Source organism: Macadamia integrifolia, chromosome 8, assembly GCF_013358625.1.
Source record: "Macadamia integrifolia cultivar HAES 741 chromosome 8, SCU_Mint_v3, whole genome shotgun sequence".
Classification (NCBI taxonomy): domain Eukaryota; kingdom Viridiplantae; phylum Streptophyta; class Magnoliopsida; order Proteales; family Proteaceae; genus Macadamia; species Macadamia integrifolia.
The window spans coordinates 33,654,661-33,671,269 of NC_056564.1; the positions used below are offsets into that span (position 1 = coordinate 33,654,661).

At 37.8% G+C, this 16,609-nt stretch overlaps 2 protein-coding genes across 5 annotated transcripts in view; both read left to right on the top strand.

Moving 5' to 3' along the window:
• LOC122087408 (protein ROOT PRIMORDIUM DEFECTIVE 1) overlaps window positions 1–3,039 on the top strand; it is a 13,029-nt gene extending 9,990 nt beyond the window's left edge. The window contains exon 4 of the mRNA XM_042656530.1: window positions 2,742–3,039. The gene's annotated coding sequence lies outside the window, so the exon portion shown is untranslated. The remainder of the gene's footprint in view (window positions 1–2,741) is intronic.
• A 2,187-nt stretch (window positions 3,040–5,226) lies between these two features.
• On the top strand, window positions 5,227–12,205 carry LOC122087248 (pentatricopeptide repeat-containing protein At1g18900-like). Of its 4 annotated transcripts, XM_042656312.1 has the most exons (3): window positions 5,227–5,537; window positions 9,273–11,361; window positions 11,509–12,205. In XM_042656312.1, exons 2-3 carry the CDS (start codon window positions 9,399–9,401, stop codon window positions 12,027–12,029), a joined length of 2,484 nt encoding a protein of 827 aa, XP_042512246.1. In that variant the 5' UTR covers window positions 5,227–5,537; window positions 9,273–9,398; the 3' UTR covers window positions 12,030–12,205. The 4 variants fall into 4 exon arrangements, with proteins under 4 accessions (XP_042512246.1, XP_042512245.1, XP_042512243.1 ...); XM_042656311.1 differs by having other exon boundaries at window positions 5,228–5,537; window positions 9,396–12,205; XM_042656309.1 differs by having other exon boundaries at window positions 5,229–5,537; window positions 9,273–12,205.
• The last annotated feature ends 4,404 nt before the right edge of the window (window positions 12,206–16,609 follow it).

Consider the following 16,609-nt stretch of genomic DNA (forward strand, 5'->3'; position numbering starts at 1 on the left):
AAAAAAAAAAAAAAAAAAAAACCCGCACGGGTGTCTGGGCGCAAACACTCCCCCATTGAAAACATTTTCCCATATTTAATTTAGGGTAACAGTCAGGCCATCCATAGACTTATTATAATCTGACTATAAACATGGGCAAAACCCACATGAGAGTACTAAATTACACCTTACCGTTCGTCTTATCAATAAAGCTTGCCATGAGAGCCTAATTGCATCTCAAAAGTTTCCTTATTTTAAAGCTATTGATGAGTATTATATTCTGGTAAACACATGCCAGTTTGAGGCAAAAAGAGGATGAATTCAATGTGGTTATTCCATGTAGACATGAAAAAGACTTTTTAACCACAAGGGTGTTTTTTTAGTCAGAGGTATGTGAGGCTGGGTAGGGGTGTCAATTCGTGGCCCGACCCAACTAAACCGATCGGGACCGACCGTTTATAGATCGGCCCGGCTCGGACCGTTTATTAAACGTGTCGGGTTTAAGCCCGACCCATTTATAAATGGTCGGTCTCGGTTTTGCTACTTGGACCGTCGGGCGCCGACCGAGACCGACCGAATAACGCCCGACCGAGATCGGCCTATTGTGTACCGACTTGGTCCGACCCTTTAATGATTGTAGAATACCTATTTTACCCCCCAAATTAAAAAATAAAAACTAAAAAGTAAAAGACATGTTCACATTTTAAATAATGGTTATATTTGGTATCATTTATTGATTTATTGTCATTTTTTTGGGCTTGCATAAGTGGGTCGGAATATAAGAGTACATTTTAAAGAGGGCCCGTTTAAAAATCGGTTAAAGCCCGTTTAACATTAAACATGTTCGTAGCCCGGTTAAGGCCCGACTAAAGCCCGATTAAGGTAGTCCAATTATAGCCCGAGATTGATCGACCAAATATAAAAGTGTACCATGCCCTCAATAACTAAGCCCGATTAATTAAATGGGCGGATACGGTGTAGCCTTTGAAAATCTTCAAGCCCGATTAAGCCCGATCGAAACCGGACCGGCCCGACCGGTTGACACCCCTAAGGCTGGGTATCTGGATGTTGTGCTTGAATTTTAATCCACATGAAATGATATTCCAATAGAATTAGGAATTATGTACTCTATAAAACGTAGTATCTAAGCATTCATGCATGTTACGTTTTCTGTTGGGAATTTGACAACATATAATTGATGCCAGCGTATAACTAGTTATGCATTACTACGTTGGGCCCAATGTGTTTGTTTGTGAATGAAAGTGACACTAGATAACGAATTCACTTTCAGTGAGAATATCTTGTGAGATAATCCTCAATTTGATTGGACGTAATTCTAAGCTCGGTGGTTTATTTGTAAATTGTTTATGAAGAATTTATAAGATTATTACTCGTAACAAACATATTTTATCGCATTGTTAGTTATCCAATTAGTGGTCAGGATGCTCTATATTAGTTGTTATGTGGACTAGGGTAGGAGTGTCAAAACCTGGCATGAACCAGTAAAGTCGTTTGAAAAACCTAGACCGAACCAAACCAATCCTTATTAAACTGGTTTTGGACTAGGTTATGAAGGGACCGGATAAAAACCAGACCACACTAAATCGATCAATATCCAGACTGAAAATCGAACTGAATGAAACTGATAAAAAAAATATATATATATCGAGTATGAGCTTATGAATAGATTGATTGACTATCTGTTGATTTCACTATTAGTGAGAATATTTTTTATTGTGAAGGGAATTGTTACAAATCAATGAATATGAGGTTATGAATAGGAAAATTGATTGTAAGTTTGTAACAATGCTTCCATTGATCTCCTTGTTTAATATACAAAATTAGTTGGACAGTTAATTATCTTCTTGTTGATTAGTTAGTTATTCACTGATTTCAATGTTAGTTTTCTTTTCACTGACTAGTTATTCATTGACTTCAAAATTAGTTATCCTCCCCCTACAATGATAAAACATTGATTTGGTTTGTAACAATAATTTCCATACGAAGTCTCTTCATTCATTGATTTCAATATTAGTTTTTTTCCCCTTAATATTTATTCCTCTTTGTTCTAATTACAACGTGAACACATAAAATCAATTTCTATATTCCTCATTGTTTACTTGTTTGACTTGGAGAAGATGATTTAAAGTATTTTTGCCAAGTCTTTTCTTACTGCAAGTTAGAATGTAAGATTTCATTGTGGTTCAAGCCCGAAAGAAAGTGATCACCGGTTTTAACCCAATACTGAAAACCAAAATAAACCAAAACCAATCAAAAACTAAAGTTCCTCAACGGTTTGGTTTTGGTCTTATCATTCGCAGACGGAAACCGAAATTGGCTGAACCAACCGTTTGACACCCCTAGAATAGGGTGGTGTCAGTAAATTAATCTCATGTCTTAAGGTTCATTGTGAGATATTGTAAAGTGGAGGGCATGCACATAGTGTTTTCTATATTTATGAGTTTTATGGCTATTACAATACTGGGGTGTCCTTATGGGCAATTAGGTTATTAGTTTATTGAGTCGGACTCAGTGTCAGTTGCCTTAATGTTTGACCCAATAGAATCGCTTCACTTGGCAGTTGCAATCCAATTAAGAATCTTGCTTTACATCAAGGAGTCCCTTGTCCTTGTCATTCTTACATTCCCCAATTTTATTATGCATTGGAGTTTTTTATTCTTTTAACAATATTTCAGGTTGGGCATGTGGCATTTTTATTCGCAGTTGTTCTGTTTTAAGTTGTGCACATTATATGATGACAGGAAGAAACATTAACACGGAAACCAGAGGTCTTCTCTATAGCCTTAAACTAGCCAAAGAGAAAAAAGGTTGGATGATATCTAAAATTTGGAGTGATTCGAAACATATGCATAACATGGTGATGGACTTCAACGTCTTGTCCTGGCTATTAAGCACTATACATTTATTTTTGGAGGTTTATAAATCCCTCTTTGGCAGCTTTTTTGTCTCAAGCAGTTTAGTGACATTGTGCTTTTTTGTTTAAGCATATTGCTTCCCTTGTTATGCAAAAAAGGTGTAAACTTTTAAAAACTAGTACTGTAGGGGATGTGAATAACATTTTTATCTGATGAAAATTTTCATTCTCATTGAATAAATAAATAAATAAAAAACACTAAAAGGAAAGAAAGTTAGCTCATAGAACAATCTCTCTCTCTCTCCCCTAGTGTTAGATGTTACCATTATCGAGAGAGGATTTCACCATGTTTTTCTCCATTAAGTGTTGATTAGAGATTGATCCATACTCTGACAGGTTCAGTGTTCCAAGTGTTGTGAACCATTAGAGGTGCTTCATTTGTGGTACTAAAGAGGCAAGATTAAACCCTTTGAAATGTTTGTTTTTGAATACCCCATCACGAGGTTTGATCTGTGGCTTTCAATAAGAAGATTTCGATTTGGAGCCCTCACTGCCAACAAAAACTTGTATAGATATTACAATAGGTCGATAAGGAGTGAAGAGCTGATGGAGGATGGGGCGGCAGAAATAGAAGGTTAGTTCATAATATTGGTAAGAAAAGGATCCTACAAACCAATTCTTCCCTTGATTCCGTTAGCTATGAAACAAGATTCATCGTAAGTGACAATTTTTTTTTTTGTGATCGCTGAGAACCTGACCTTATAGCTGATTCAATCACTTCACATACCACGGGATCCTCCAACTTCAAATCATCAATTCATTATGTAATGTTTCAAATAACCTATACCGGATTAGGTGTTTGCATGCCAAGTTGACACTGATTTCGAGCAATCCAAAGGAAATAAAACAACAGAAGCATTAGCAAATGTTTGATTGAGTGTCATTTACTATCAAAACTTGGATTAATAATGAAGGAATTAAAGAGATGGAACAAAGAAACAAATTGGAGAGTTTCTAGAGTTCTAATTTCTCTTGGACTCAAAAAAATAAATAAAATAAAATAAATGTCCCAAGTTCAATATTTACAGTGGGAGAATTAGGATATCATTGAAAATTACATGAAGCATAAATGACATGAGAGACCTCTAAGTTTTCTAGACCATCTTCAATTCAATTAGGGGAAAATTCAATTATTTGTATCATAACATGAGATTAGGTAAATCTCAAACTCTAGAAGTATTTGAAATTGCCAAATTTCAGGTGTTTATAGTTGAAAAATTCTCTATTTGATAATTGATAAATTTTGTATTGATGACCACCATTTTAAATTATGTGCAATTCTAGCACCGACATAACAAAATGTTAAGATGAGTTTAGGATCCATGGATAAACCACATATCAAAATTGGATTCCAATCTCCGTTATAAAAACAAAAAAAAAGTGAAATATTTATCTCAATTATTTTGTTAAATTTTTAATTAATGTTCAAAGTTTTTCCATCTACATGTAAGGAAAATAACTTGCATTAAAATATTTGCACATAATAATGAAAATGTTTTTGTTTAGTTTACACTAAACTTATAATGATTTCTAATTAAGTTATATATAGATGCCTAAAAAAAATTCAAAAAAAAAAAAAATAGACACATAAATCAATCATTATGATATTAAAATTTTTATACAGATATTTTATGAATTTATAGTATATAGTAATGCCAGAATTATCTAACCCAATATCATTGTCTGCTAAGATTTATTTGAGCATGAATTTAGAAAGGAAAAAAAAAATGAATGAGATCCAAAGGCTGGAAGCCCTAAGACAAGCAACCCAAGGTATTCTCAACCCTTGAATCTTCATCACACGGTGTAACGTGCTACAGATGATCCACAAGCATAATTTTTCTTAACCTAGGGATCCAAGGGTTCGGATATTGTGTAAACTTTGTACAATAAATGACATAGTATCTATTTATGCAAGAGTGTGGATCAAGTCCACATACAAAAATGATCTAATTCACAGAGATAAAATCCATCCAATAATTAACTCTATAGTAAATTCCATCTGTTTAAATTAATCCGAGATTCCGAATGAAAATGATTCATATGAGAACCTAATCCACATTGTTTAGCCAAGGTATACTTTTCCCTCACCCACCGTGCGGGAATTTTTTTTCAAAATAAAATTGTCTTGAGGCACAAGTTATCTCTAAATCTGATAATGCGGCTGGCTTTAAAGTCAACGTTGAAACCGTTCCATAAGAGTCTTTTCAATTCATAGATGCGTATTCAGACGTGGAAGAGAGTAATCTTGACCGTTCGATTTTTTTGTTTGCCCCCATCCCAAAATTGATGGAAATTGGCTAATTGGTAAAGGTCCAATCTTTTGTAATCTGCCAAATAAGGAGAAAAAAAAGATGCCATTGTAACTCCATGCTTGGATCCAACCTAGCTTGAGTGGAGTTGCAGAAAGATGGGTCAGGTAGTTTGGCTGATCATGGAGCACTGGAGGTATAAAGCTGTGGAGTGTGCATCGTTGGGAGGGAATGAACTTGCTGCGGGAAATGTGAAGCTGAAATTTTGATTTCTTCTACACTGGAAGCAGCTTTCCCTTCTTTCTTAATTCCCTTATCTCCCTATCCCTTCCTGTTTCCAACCAAGACACTGAATCAGAGGCTCTTTTGAGGTATCTCTCTTTCTCTCTCTCTCTGGCTTTTGCTTCTTTTGATTAGTGTTGGTTGCTCTGCTCTGTTCTGTTTGTTTGGCGGGTTTGTTTCTCTATATGTTTGTATTTGCTATATCCTGATGAACATGGTGAAGAAAATTTTCAGTTGTTGATTTTTGAAGCCTTCTGTTTTAAAAATATTAAAATCATAGCTTTCTGAGTCTCTCGTAGGGGTGGGGATATCAGTGATGAGAAAGGGGGGAAAGGGATAAGTATTGACACAATAGATTTTTGAGTGGTTCGGCACACTTGGCTACATCCACTACCAAGTGATCACACACTTGGACTTTCCAGCCTTTGGTACCGTCAACAGCGATGATGGGAATGATTAAGAGCTGATGGGGGAGACATGAGAATGAATAACCCATTTTTCTGAAACCAATTTGAGAGTGAATAGTTTTCCTACCTAACTTGCCTGAAAAAAAAAAGAAAAGAAAAAAGAGCAACCCAGTGCACTCCTGCTACTGTGCCTATGACCATAATGTTGCAATAGTGCAACTTAACCATTGCGCTCCAGCTCGCCCACTACCTAACTTGCTTAGTAAATTTAAAAATAAATAAATAAAGAAGAAGAAGAATAGCAGAAACTCCTCCTCCTCCTCCTCATCATCATCATATATATATATATATATATATATAGGGGAGCTGTTCACTTATTTATATCCACCGTTTGGGGCAGCATTTTGTTCATTTTTCACCATCGGCAGCTCCAATTTAATAGGGATGAAGTAGGGAGAGAGTATTGAAAGAGGGGTGGAGAAGGGGATTCTCAACATGCCCTCAGCTTTTCCCATAGAGCAGCTTTTGGGCTCTAACTTGGATGGAATTGCATCGGATGCCCCAGCTTGTCTTGTTTATGGAATTACGTTGAGTGTCCCCCAATTTAAAACATATGTGTGCATTGATACAGGTGCGTAAAGTGTCCAGTGCCAAGTCTCTTTGTTACCTATGATTGTGATAAGCGGTACTCCCCATTCTCCAATGGAGTAGATGTTGTTTTTTTTATGATTAGGATTGCTAGGTTATCATTTATCAATCATTTGTATGGAGTCTGTATTTTTAATCTGCCTTTAGAGAAGATTTTGTGAACAAGATTTTATATGCTTATTTTGTTTTTGCAAGAAGACTCTGAGATTTGTTAAATTGATACTCTGTTTGCATTCCTCCTATATACTCATATTTATACTGGAGAGTTTATCAGCATTTTATTGGCGCTGGTTCCCTTGGCATTGTGAAGAGAGAAGATTTGATGAACAAACTTTTTATACTTTCTTTTGGGGGGTGAAAATACTGGGATTAGTCGATAATTGGACTTTATGGTGCATCTTCATTTTTCTTAAGACATTAAAATTGTCACTTATCATGTACAGTGGTTTTATTTTCTTTGATGCATATTGTTATGTCAGAATCTTGTGTTAGATCCTTAGTTTCTGTGGGATCTCTATTAGTGTTTTCAGAAAACCTAGTCATTTTAATACTGCCAGGCTTTAAACTTTGCCTTAGATCGTAGGTTGGATTCCATCCTGATGTTGTTTCTGTAATTTGCTCTAATGATCATGAATGGACAAGTAACATAATGAGAACAAACAATGTACACAAACTGATGCTGGGAAGCCACGGAATCTAACAAGTGAACTGAATGTTTCTCCTCACTCATGCTTTATTTGTAAGGACTATGGGAGGATGGAAGTCTGTTGAATATGTTCTTTCATTGCTCCTTTTTCTGAATGTTTGGCATCATTTTCTGTTTTTTTTTTTTATGTATTGGATATTTGGATCCCAAGATGTCATTGGTTTGTAAGTGTTGTGGTTCTGGCCATTTGCTCCATTCAGTGAAGGGGAAGTTTCCTGGGAGTTTGTTCTAATTTCTAGATATTACTCTCTTTTGGAAAAAGGAATGCAACATATTCTATTAATCATCACAGGGGAGATGCTCTCTCTATATAGCTACTAGGTGGCAGTCGCCTTAGTTTGAGCACAAATAATGTAGACAAACTGATTTTTAATGACTTGATGTGGCTTAATGTTCTTTTTTATGATATAAGGTATATGTAGCATACTAAATAATGTTAGAAAAGAGGGGTAATAAAAACTAACACTTGGGCCCTTTCGCCTAGGCACGCCTTGTCGCCTAAGCTTTTAGCACCCATTCACCGCTTTGGGTCACATTGGTGCCTTGACAACTATGTTTATTACAAATCCATTCGGGGAGTTGCAGTCAAATTTATCATCAAGAGATGGCATTTATCATTTTTTCGATTTCTTATGTACATAGCCTTGTCCCCTCCCCTCCCCTCCCCTCCCCTGGGAAATTTTCAAGCTAAAACTTGTTGGATGCTGGCCGGGGACCTTCTGGAGTGGGAGTTCTCAAGAGATACCGATGTCTCAGAAATTCTTTCCTATTGAGGTCTAGTAGGCAGGGGTTCTTCTCCAGGCTGGGCCATGGTCCTTCTTTATAGATTGAGGGCAGCCCAATCTCAGGACTTAAATACATATCATTAGGTTGGTGCTACCGTGCAGTGGTTGCTGTCAACAGTTAATTGGGTAATGCAATTCCACCAATGTAAGTGGATGGGTGTGCTAGATTGTGAAATGTTTATCTATTTATTTACTTCTCTTTTTTTTTTTTTGGGGGGTGGTGGTGTTGGATGTTCTCTCATCCCAACCTGAGCCTTGACTGCTTCCATGGTCTCATCATTCTAGTGGAAGCCTAGGTCCACCATTGTGGTGGGAATTCTATTCCATTGTAGTTTTGACGATTTGTCGTGAATTTATGGCTCTGTCTGACACATCCCTATGCTTCATTTATTCAATGAATTTCTAGCCATTCTAATGATATGATTAAAGTGAGAAAAAGGGGGGGGGGGGGGGAAGTACTAAAAAAGGATGGGAAACCAACTGGTCTATCACACAGTATGGATTTATTACTTATGAATTGTTTTCTGCTTCATTTATTCTAGTAAGATCATTGGTTTGCCAGCAATCAATCTTAGGAAGGGGTGAGTAGCCAATTGTTTGTTTTAAAGTTGCAAGTTATTTTCCTCATGCCACTACTATTTTCCTTAACACCTGGTTTTGGGTGTTTGAGTGCCCAACTTAAAAGTTTTGTATTAAGAAAAGGGAGCTGAAGTTGGGGACTGTATCAAAGACCATATCAAGTATAGGAATGACATTCGATTATGTCCTAGGAGTATATAATGAAACTTAGCTGTTGATCTATTTTCTGCTGCTAAGATACCAAGCTGGTTGATATGTAATGGGTCAATGCCAATTGGAAAGGAGTTTGTGTTGCTTATGAGTTCTTTGGCTGCACCTGCAGAACAGACGAAGTTCTTTTTGCGTTGTTTTCAAAACACTCATGCCAAGGACTAGTTTTCCTTGTCTTACATGTTCTTGCCTTTCTTTTTTCTTGATATATAAGGACCAATGCAATCATTTAAAATTTGAGGGTTCTTTTTTTTTTTTTTTTTTTTTGGGGGGGTGGGGTGGGTGGGGTGGTGGGCTTCGGGGGTTTGTGGTTCTGTTTCTGACTTTGACAGAGAGGCTTAACTGCTTAAGCTGTGGATGGTTTTAGGGAAATTGAGTTCTGTTCTGTTATTCTCATAGGCCTGAAAATATTCTTATTGTCATTGTGCTTTTCAATGTTGGGGACACTAGGATCTGAATAGTGGCTCTGAATCTGTTTACTGTATGCAGATAATGTTGAGAGCAAGACAGATCGGTACATAGGCCTGAAAATATTCTTATTGTCATTGTGCTTTTCAATGTTGGGGACACTAGGATCTGAATAGTGGCACTGAATCTGTTTACTGTAAGCAGATAATGTTGAGAGCAAAACAGATCGGTACCCTTTCACAGTGTGCAAGAACTTTCTTCCTTAATGGTTCAAGATGTAGTGCTGCAGATGGAAGTTCATGCACCTGCACTGAAGATGAAAATTGTGTCTCAAAAAAGCAGCAAAGAAGTAATGAAGTTTTGCAAACACAGAAGACTGTGGGGCAAGATGGAAGTCTACCATCGGGAGATGCAGTAGTTGGTCATCACAGAGCAGAGAGTGGTGTCCTTCCAGTCCCAGTCCCAGTCCCGCATATTCTACCCTCTCCCACTTCTTCAGCAAGGTCTGATGATTCAATTTATGTAAGTGGCAGTGGCAATGTCCATGCTGCTCAGAAGGATTTGGTGCATACATCCACCCTTGTTACTGACCACTTTGTCAAGGCTGGCTTTGCAGCAGTTAATTTCCTTTCTGATTTGGCAAATTACAAGATACCTACATCAGATGGAAGTGGGGCAGTTCTCTCATCTCAGAACTGTATGATTGATTCTACTAGGCCCATTTCCAATGTAAGGTCATCAAATGGGAAGCCTCATAAAATAGACTACTCCAAATCCCATGGGAAACCATCAGTCGATATGACAAGAGAGCCCAACTCTGCGACTCACTATAATGGTTCTAAAGGTAAGTGTGTAAAATCTGGTACAGTGAAAGGTGTTGACAAAGCTCCAAGCACAGCAGTGGGGAATTCAGTAGAGACTCAGAACTTGCCTTCAGATTGTGGGAGGCGCTCAATACCACTACGACACAAAACTGATGATGCATACCACTTAATTCCCAACTCCAATTCCAAAGGACGAACTTCAGAAGATAAAGTTTTGGGAGGCATTGCTGAAGGTTTTAAATCCATTGATAAGGTTCAGAAGCCCCTGAGATATACAAAAAAGCCAACTGGATCCACCTCAATGACCAGGCAGTCTGTAAAAACTGGGCCTGCTATGGAACATGCTTATCAAATTCTGCAGCAGATGAGGTGGGGCCCAGCAGCAGAACAGGCTCTTGGGAATCTTGGCTGCTCATTTAATGCCTATCAAGCAAATCAAATTCTAAAACAGCTTCAAGATCATTCAGTTGCTCTCAGTTTTTTCTGTTGGTTGAAACGCCAGCCGGGATTCAAACATGATGAATATAGTTATACCACCATGGTCGGCATTCTTGGACGTTCCAGACAGTTCAATGCCATAAACAATTTGCTGGATGAGATGGTCAGGGATGGCTGCCACCCTAATGTTGTTACATATAACCGACTGATTCATAGTTATGGCCGTGCAAATTACATGGATGAAGCAATCGGTGTTCTGTACCAGATGCAAGAGGCTGGATGCGAACCTGATCGAGTAACCTACTGCACGCTAATTGACATCCATGCAAAGGCAGGGTTTCTTGATGTTGCATTGGACATGTATCGAAGGATGCAAGAGGTGGGTCTTTCTCCGGATACATTTACCTATAGTGTAATAATCAACTGCCTTGGGAAAGCTGGTCATCTAGCTGCTTCTTACAAGCTGTTTTGTGAGATGATTTCTCATGGTTGCGTTCCTAATTTGGTTACATACAATATCATGATTGCATTGCAAGCAAAGGCAAGGAACTACCCTAGTGCATTACAGCTGTACCGGGACATGCAGACTGCAGGATTCCGACCTGATAAGGTGACATACAGCATTGTGATGGAGGTCCTTGGCCATTGTGGGTATCTTGATGAAGCAGAAGCTGTCTTTGCAGAAATGAAACAGAACAACTGGATTCCTGATGAACCTGTGTATGGTCTCCTGGTTGACTTGTGGGGAAAAGCAGGCAATGTTGACAAGGCTCGAGGATGGTATCTTGCAATGCTCAATGATGGTCTACACCCTAATGTACCGACATGCAATTCTTTGCTTAGTGCATTCCTTAGAGTTCACCGGTTCGCTGATGCCTACACTATGCTGCAGAGTATGATGAGATCAGGTCTGCAACCTTCACTGCAGACATATACATTGCTCCTTAGCTGCTGTACAGAAGCACAGTCTCCACTGGAGATGAGCTTTTGTTCTAGGCTAATGGCTCTTACTGGCCACGCTGCTCATGCATTCCTACTGTGCCTACCTGCTGCAGGACCAGATGGGCAGAATGTAAGAGAACATGCTAGCAACTTCTTGGAGCTTGTACACAGTGAGGATAGGGAAAGCAAGAGGGGACTTGTGGATGCAGTTATAGATTTCCTTCATAAGTCGGGCCTCAAGGAGGAGGCAGGCTCAGTCTGGGAGGTCGCTGCACAGAAGAATGTCTACCCAGATGCAATAAGAGAGAAAAGATCCTGCTATTGGCTTATCAACCTTCATGTTATGTCAGATGGAACTGCCATTACAGCCTTGTCAAGGACGCTTGCCTGGTTCCGCCGCCAAATGCTTGCGTCAGGCGTTGGACCCAACCGTATCGATATTGTGACAGGATGGGGCAGACGCAGCAGAGTAACAGGATCTTCTCTTGTTAGACAGTCAGTGGAAGAGCTTCTTCATATTTTTCAGTTTCCTTTCTTTACTGAAAGTGGAAACTCTGGGTGTTTTGTGGGGTGTGGTGAACCTCTCAACAGATGGTTGCTTCATTCCTATGTAGAACGAATGCACTTACTTTAGTTGGTGATCATAGCTCAATTTTTAGCATAGTTGCAATTTTGTGTGAAGGGGAAGGTTAGTTATTTATGTACGTAACTGAAATTCAAGGCTGTTCTTATGAACAGCAGTGTTGAATCAAATGAGTTTTAAGATTAGCTTAAGGCATTGGCTACCAATGAAAATTGAATGTTATTGCATTTGAATGTTAGCTCATCCTTTTAATGGAGTCATCATGCTCATTGGTTAAATTACAATAAAGAAATATTAATGAGTCCCACCTTCTGAAAACCTTAAAAATTCCTTATTTTGACACTGATTTTGCTTCCAGATGGTCCATTAACAGAATCTGTCTACTGTTCATGACAGTACAGACTACAGAATCAGTAGGGATGGGAAGTGTTGGCAAAACCTGCATTTTATTAGCCAAGTACATAGCAACGCGCAATTTTCATACAGAGCACACAACTGATATCCAATTGTGGAGGCAGATGGGGATTCTACTTTCTATTGCCACTTTTGAGTGTTCTAACTTCGTACACCCACTGCTCTCTTCAACTGGGTTAAAATAGAAGATGTAGGAAGACTAGCAGAAAAAGAGAATGCAGCTGTGGCTCCAGCTGTGCAAGTCATGCAGAACTTACTGTGATAGTAACACCCAGAGGAGTTGAGGAGATGTAAGGTGACTAGCAGGAGAAGAAAGAAAAAAAAGGTGCAGTTGTGATCTCCAGTCATGCGAGGTCATGCAAAAACTTACTGTGTTAGTAACATGCCGGAGGCATGTACTCAGGCTACTCAGGCATTAATGTCTTGGCATTTCACTGCCAATTCATGTAATTTTTATCGCTGCCAGGTTGACTCAGGTTTTATTCCCAAGGGTTTCCATAAAAAAAAATTCAGTTTCTTTCTCATAATTCATAAATTCTTGATATTGGCACTGCTTGCCTGCCGGAAGTCTTCCTTAATGAACCTTCCTATAACTTGGATGCTAAGCAACTATTTAGTTGAGGTGGTTTCTTGATATGCATGTGCTTTCTGAAGTGTACTTTTGATGTATTTTGGGCAATCTGTAATCTCTCTGGTTTTTTTTTTTTTTTTTTTTTTTGGGGGGGGCGGGGGGGTGGGGTTGGGGGTGACACTGAAGAGGTCATTTGCCCATTAGAGTTGGGTGTATGAAGTGAAGAGTTTCTTTTGAAGTGTAGTGTTATGAATACTTCTCATAAAAAGGTAAACATAATATTAGTAGTCATATCTTACATGTAATGCTAATGATGCTCTATGGGACTACATAGCATTTGGCATAAAAAACCAACATATACCTTTACAGGCTTTACTAGGTGTTAAATTGTGATGTTGTCATGAGTAAGGTCAATTGAGATTGTTGATATAAATTTTAAGGACCCTGTTTTTCTTTAGCCATGGTGCATAGAGAATATTTTCGATTGCATACATTAGGGGTGGAGGTTAATGATAAATCCAGATCCAAACATAGCATCATGTCAACAGTGAAGAGATTCTCTTTTCACTATGAGTGAAGGAAATTTTAATTCTTTGTTTCATTCTCTTATGTGCATTTGGAATTATGCATTTCTTCATTGAGTTGCAATAGATTTCTTTCAAAATCTTCTAGCTTCCACAAACTTGGGGTGAGGGAGGATGACAAGAAGGCTGAAAATAAACATGTTTACACATGACCCATGTAAACACCAAATATATGTGATCTTAGCAATTTTGTAGTTATTACCTGGGATGTTTGCATGCCTTCTTTGAGATAGGTCGGAGTTTAAATAATGGGTTATTACTTTTATAATAATTTTTTGGGGAAGTGATGAACACCAAGTAGTGGCCCTTTGTCAACATGGATTGTTAATAATTACATCTCATATATATATATATATATATATATATATATTTTGGGAAGTGGTTCTTTGTCTTGGATTGTAGCCTACACCAGTGTTTCATGTGTCTCTTTTTCTCCCAATATAAGAGGTAGAGAAGTCCTTTTATAGGGGTTGGATAGAGATAGACACGTGGGAGTGCCAGCATAGACCATACTCTTGGATAGTGTGTGTGATGCGTTTCATATTCTTGTCTTAAATAATCTTAAGTCACGATGAAGTAGAATCCCTTGACCGTGACTTTCGGATAGCAAGAAAGGGTATCGTGCAATAGTGCAATAGTGAAGATATGTTCAATCATTCGTAAATAAGGGGATAATTTAGAACCTTAGGATGGTGGCTTGAACCCTCCCACGTAGTAGAGAAAAACTTTCTCAAAAGAAAAAAGAAGTGAAATTTTAAATAGGACCAATACGAGGTAATATAGGATCATGCAAGGAGCAATGGTTGCATCACGCAGGGGAGGATGAGGAAGCTAGCTCGAGGGTCCATTAGCCAACAATTTTTGTCTAGGCTTGTTTTAAATGTGTTCATGTGGGCTGACCTTTTGGCCTGACCAGTTTGGATCTTTTTGATGTATTTGATGGAAATAATGACTATATAATTATTTTGTCTTTGTTTTGCCAAGTGCAAAGAGACTTGTTGGGTGGGAGCAGAGTTTGGTCACATCTGTTTCCATATGTTTTACCCTTTTCCATAAAAGGGTTTACGTAGTGCACAAAGGTTCCACCACCGCAGGGTCTAGTGAGAGCCATAATGACCATAACCATATTCGGGTTTGCAAAGAGATTGTTTTCTTATTCAAATATGTTATCACTAGGTTGCAATGAAGGAACCTTACCTTACACCAAGGTTCATATTCTTTCCAACTATTTGGTTTACATTCTTCTATCCACAATATAATTATTTATGGTTAAAGTTTTAGACCCAAATAATGAAAAATCAAGATTGGGATTGCTCTCAGCTGATTTCAATTTGGATCGCATCAGAATCATTTTGAATTGGTTAAGTATTGGGCAAAAAGTACCATAACCCTAAAAATCTAGTATAAATCGACAGATATGGATAAATCCCAATATTTAAACAATTGACTCAAATGAGACAACAATGTATTATTAGGTTTAGAAAGAATTTGAGGAGTCTAAGAAATGAACAAAACTAAACTTATTGATACCAGTCCAAAATTTCAAGGGATAAAACCCATACATTGCAAGCTATGTACTTGATATCATGGATTTGGTTCTCGGTATCGATACTGATATCGGTCTCTGTTGATATTGATCCAACCCATATAGAAGAGGATCGGTGGGTTTCAATGACTTTTGCCCCTTGTTTTTCAGAAAAAAAGTGCGTTTTTATTTATTTTTATTGTTTACCCCTGAAACGATATGGGTAACTGATCTGAATCGATCAAGGATTAAGGATCGATCTCAGCCGATACTGATATGATACGGCCAATCCAATACCGATACTTGAAATCATGCTTGAGATGAACTATCAAACTTGATAGATGATCAATCAAAGGGGTCCCCCAATTCTATTTAACAATCGACTTGCCAAGTCACCAATCTCATGATAAAAAAGGAAATGGCAATGGATATGATATAAGTATTTTAAATTGAAATATAACTTATACCATTCATATCTTTTTTTTTTTTTTTTTTTTTTTTTTTGAAATATAACCAGAAAATATATTATTATTATTTTTTATATAATTTAAAATTCTTACTGCTCGTTTGTTTAGCGGATAAAATTGGGCAGAATGATTTTGGTATTTCTATAAAACTCCATGAGCCCCAGTTGTTTATTTGCAAAGGTGATGAAGGAGACAAGATTTATTAAGCTCAAGACTTTGTTTGGTGACATGAGACTGAGTGTCCTCAAAAATCCTAATGTTGTGTCTGAGGGGAGGGATTGAAGAAGTGGGCTTCACAAGACTTTGTTTGGAGACATGATACTGAGTATCCTGAAAAATCCTAACGTTGTGTCTGAGGGAGAGATTGAAGAAGTGGGGCTCACATCATATATCCTTGCTCACCCTTTACCATGGTTTTCTTATATTGTTTCTTCACCCCTTGACAGATAGAGCCCACACAATATCCTTCAATGGGATGATTAATTTTGTCATTAGGATAAAATGCGAGTGAAGTAACATAGTAAGTGGAAAAAACATTGTAGCAACATCAATAGTAGAATAGAGATTTTTTCCACTTGAGGTGAAGGGAAACTTTTTCTATGGGGCAAGGATAATATGTAGTAATATAATGAGGCAAGATTTCCTACAATGGTAGTATAAAAAGGAATTTACACACTACACTAACAAGGTGATGTAAATGGTAAAGGTCCACATGGAGTTTTTATTTTTTATTATTTTTTTATTTATTATTTTTTTTAACCAAGATGTTCAGACCAAATTAGGCGCACCTCGACTAATCCTCGGGGAGACTAGCTCAGTAATCCACTACCACGATCTCCACTTAAATCGCAATTGCACATATGGAGAATCAAACCTGATCATGATGAGAGAGAATGTCAGTATAGGCATCACTATTTGTTATGTGAAAAGGGTATAAATGAATATGTACAAGGGGAGCATAGCAATCTTTTTCCGTAACATAATATAATTTTGGGAATGCATTCTCTGTATGGGCGCCCGAACACAACGGGTGTGAAATGATTATTGCACCCCTCTTGGTTGATGCTCTT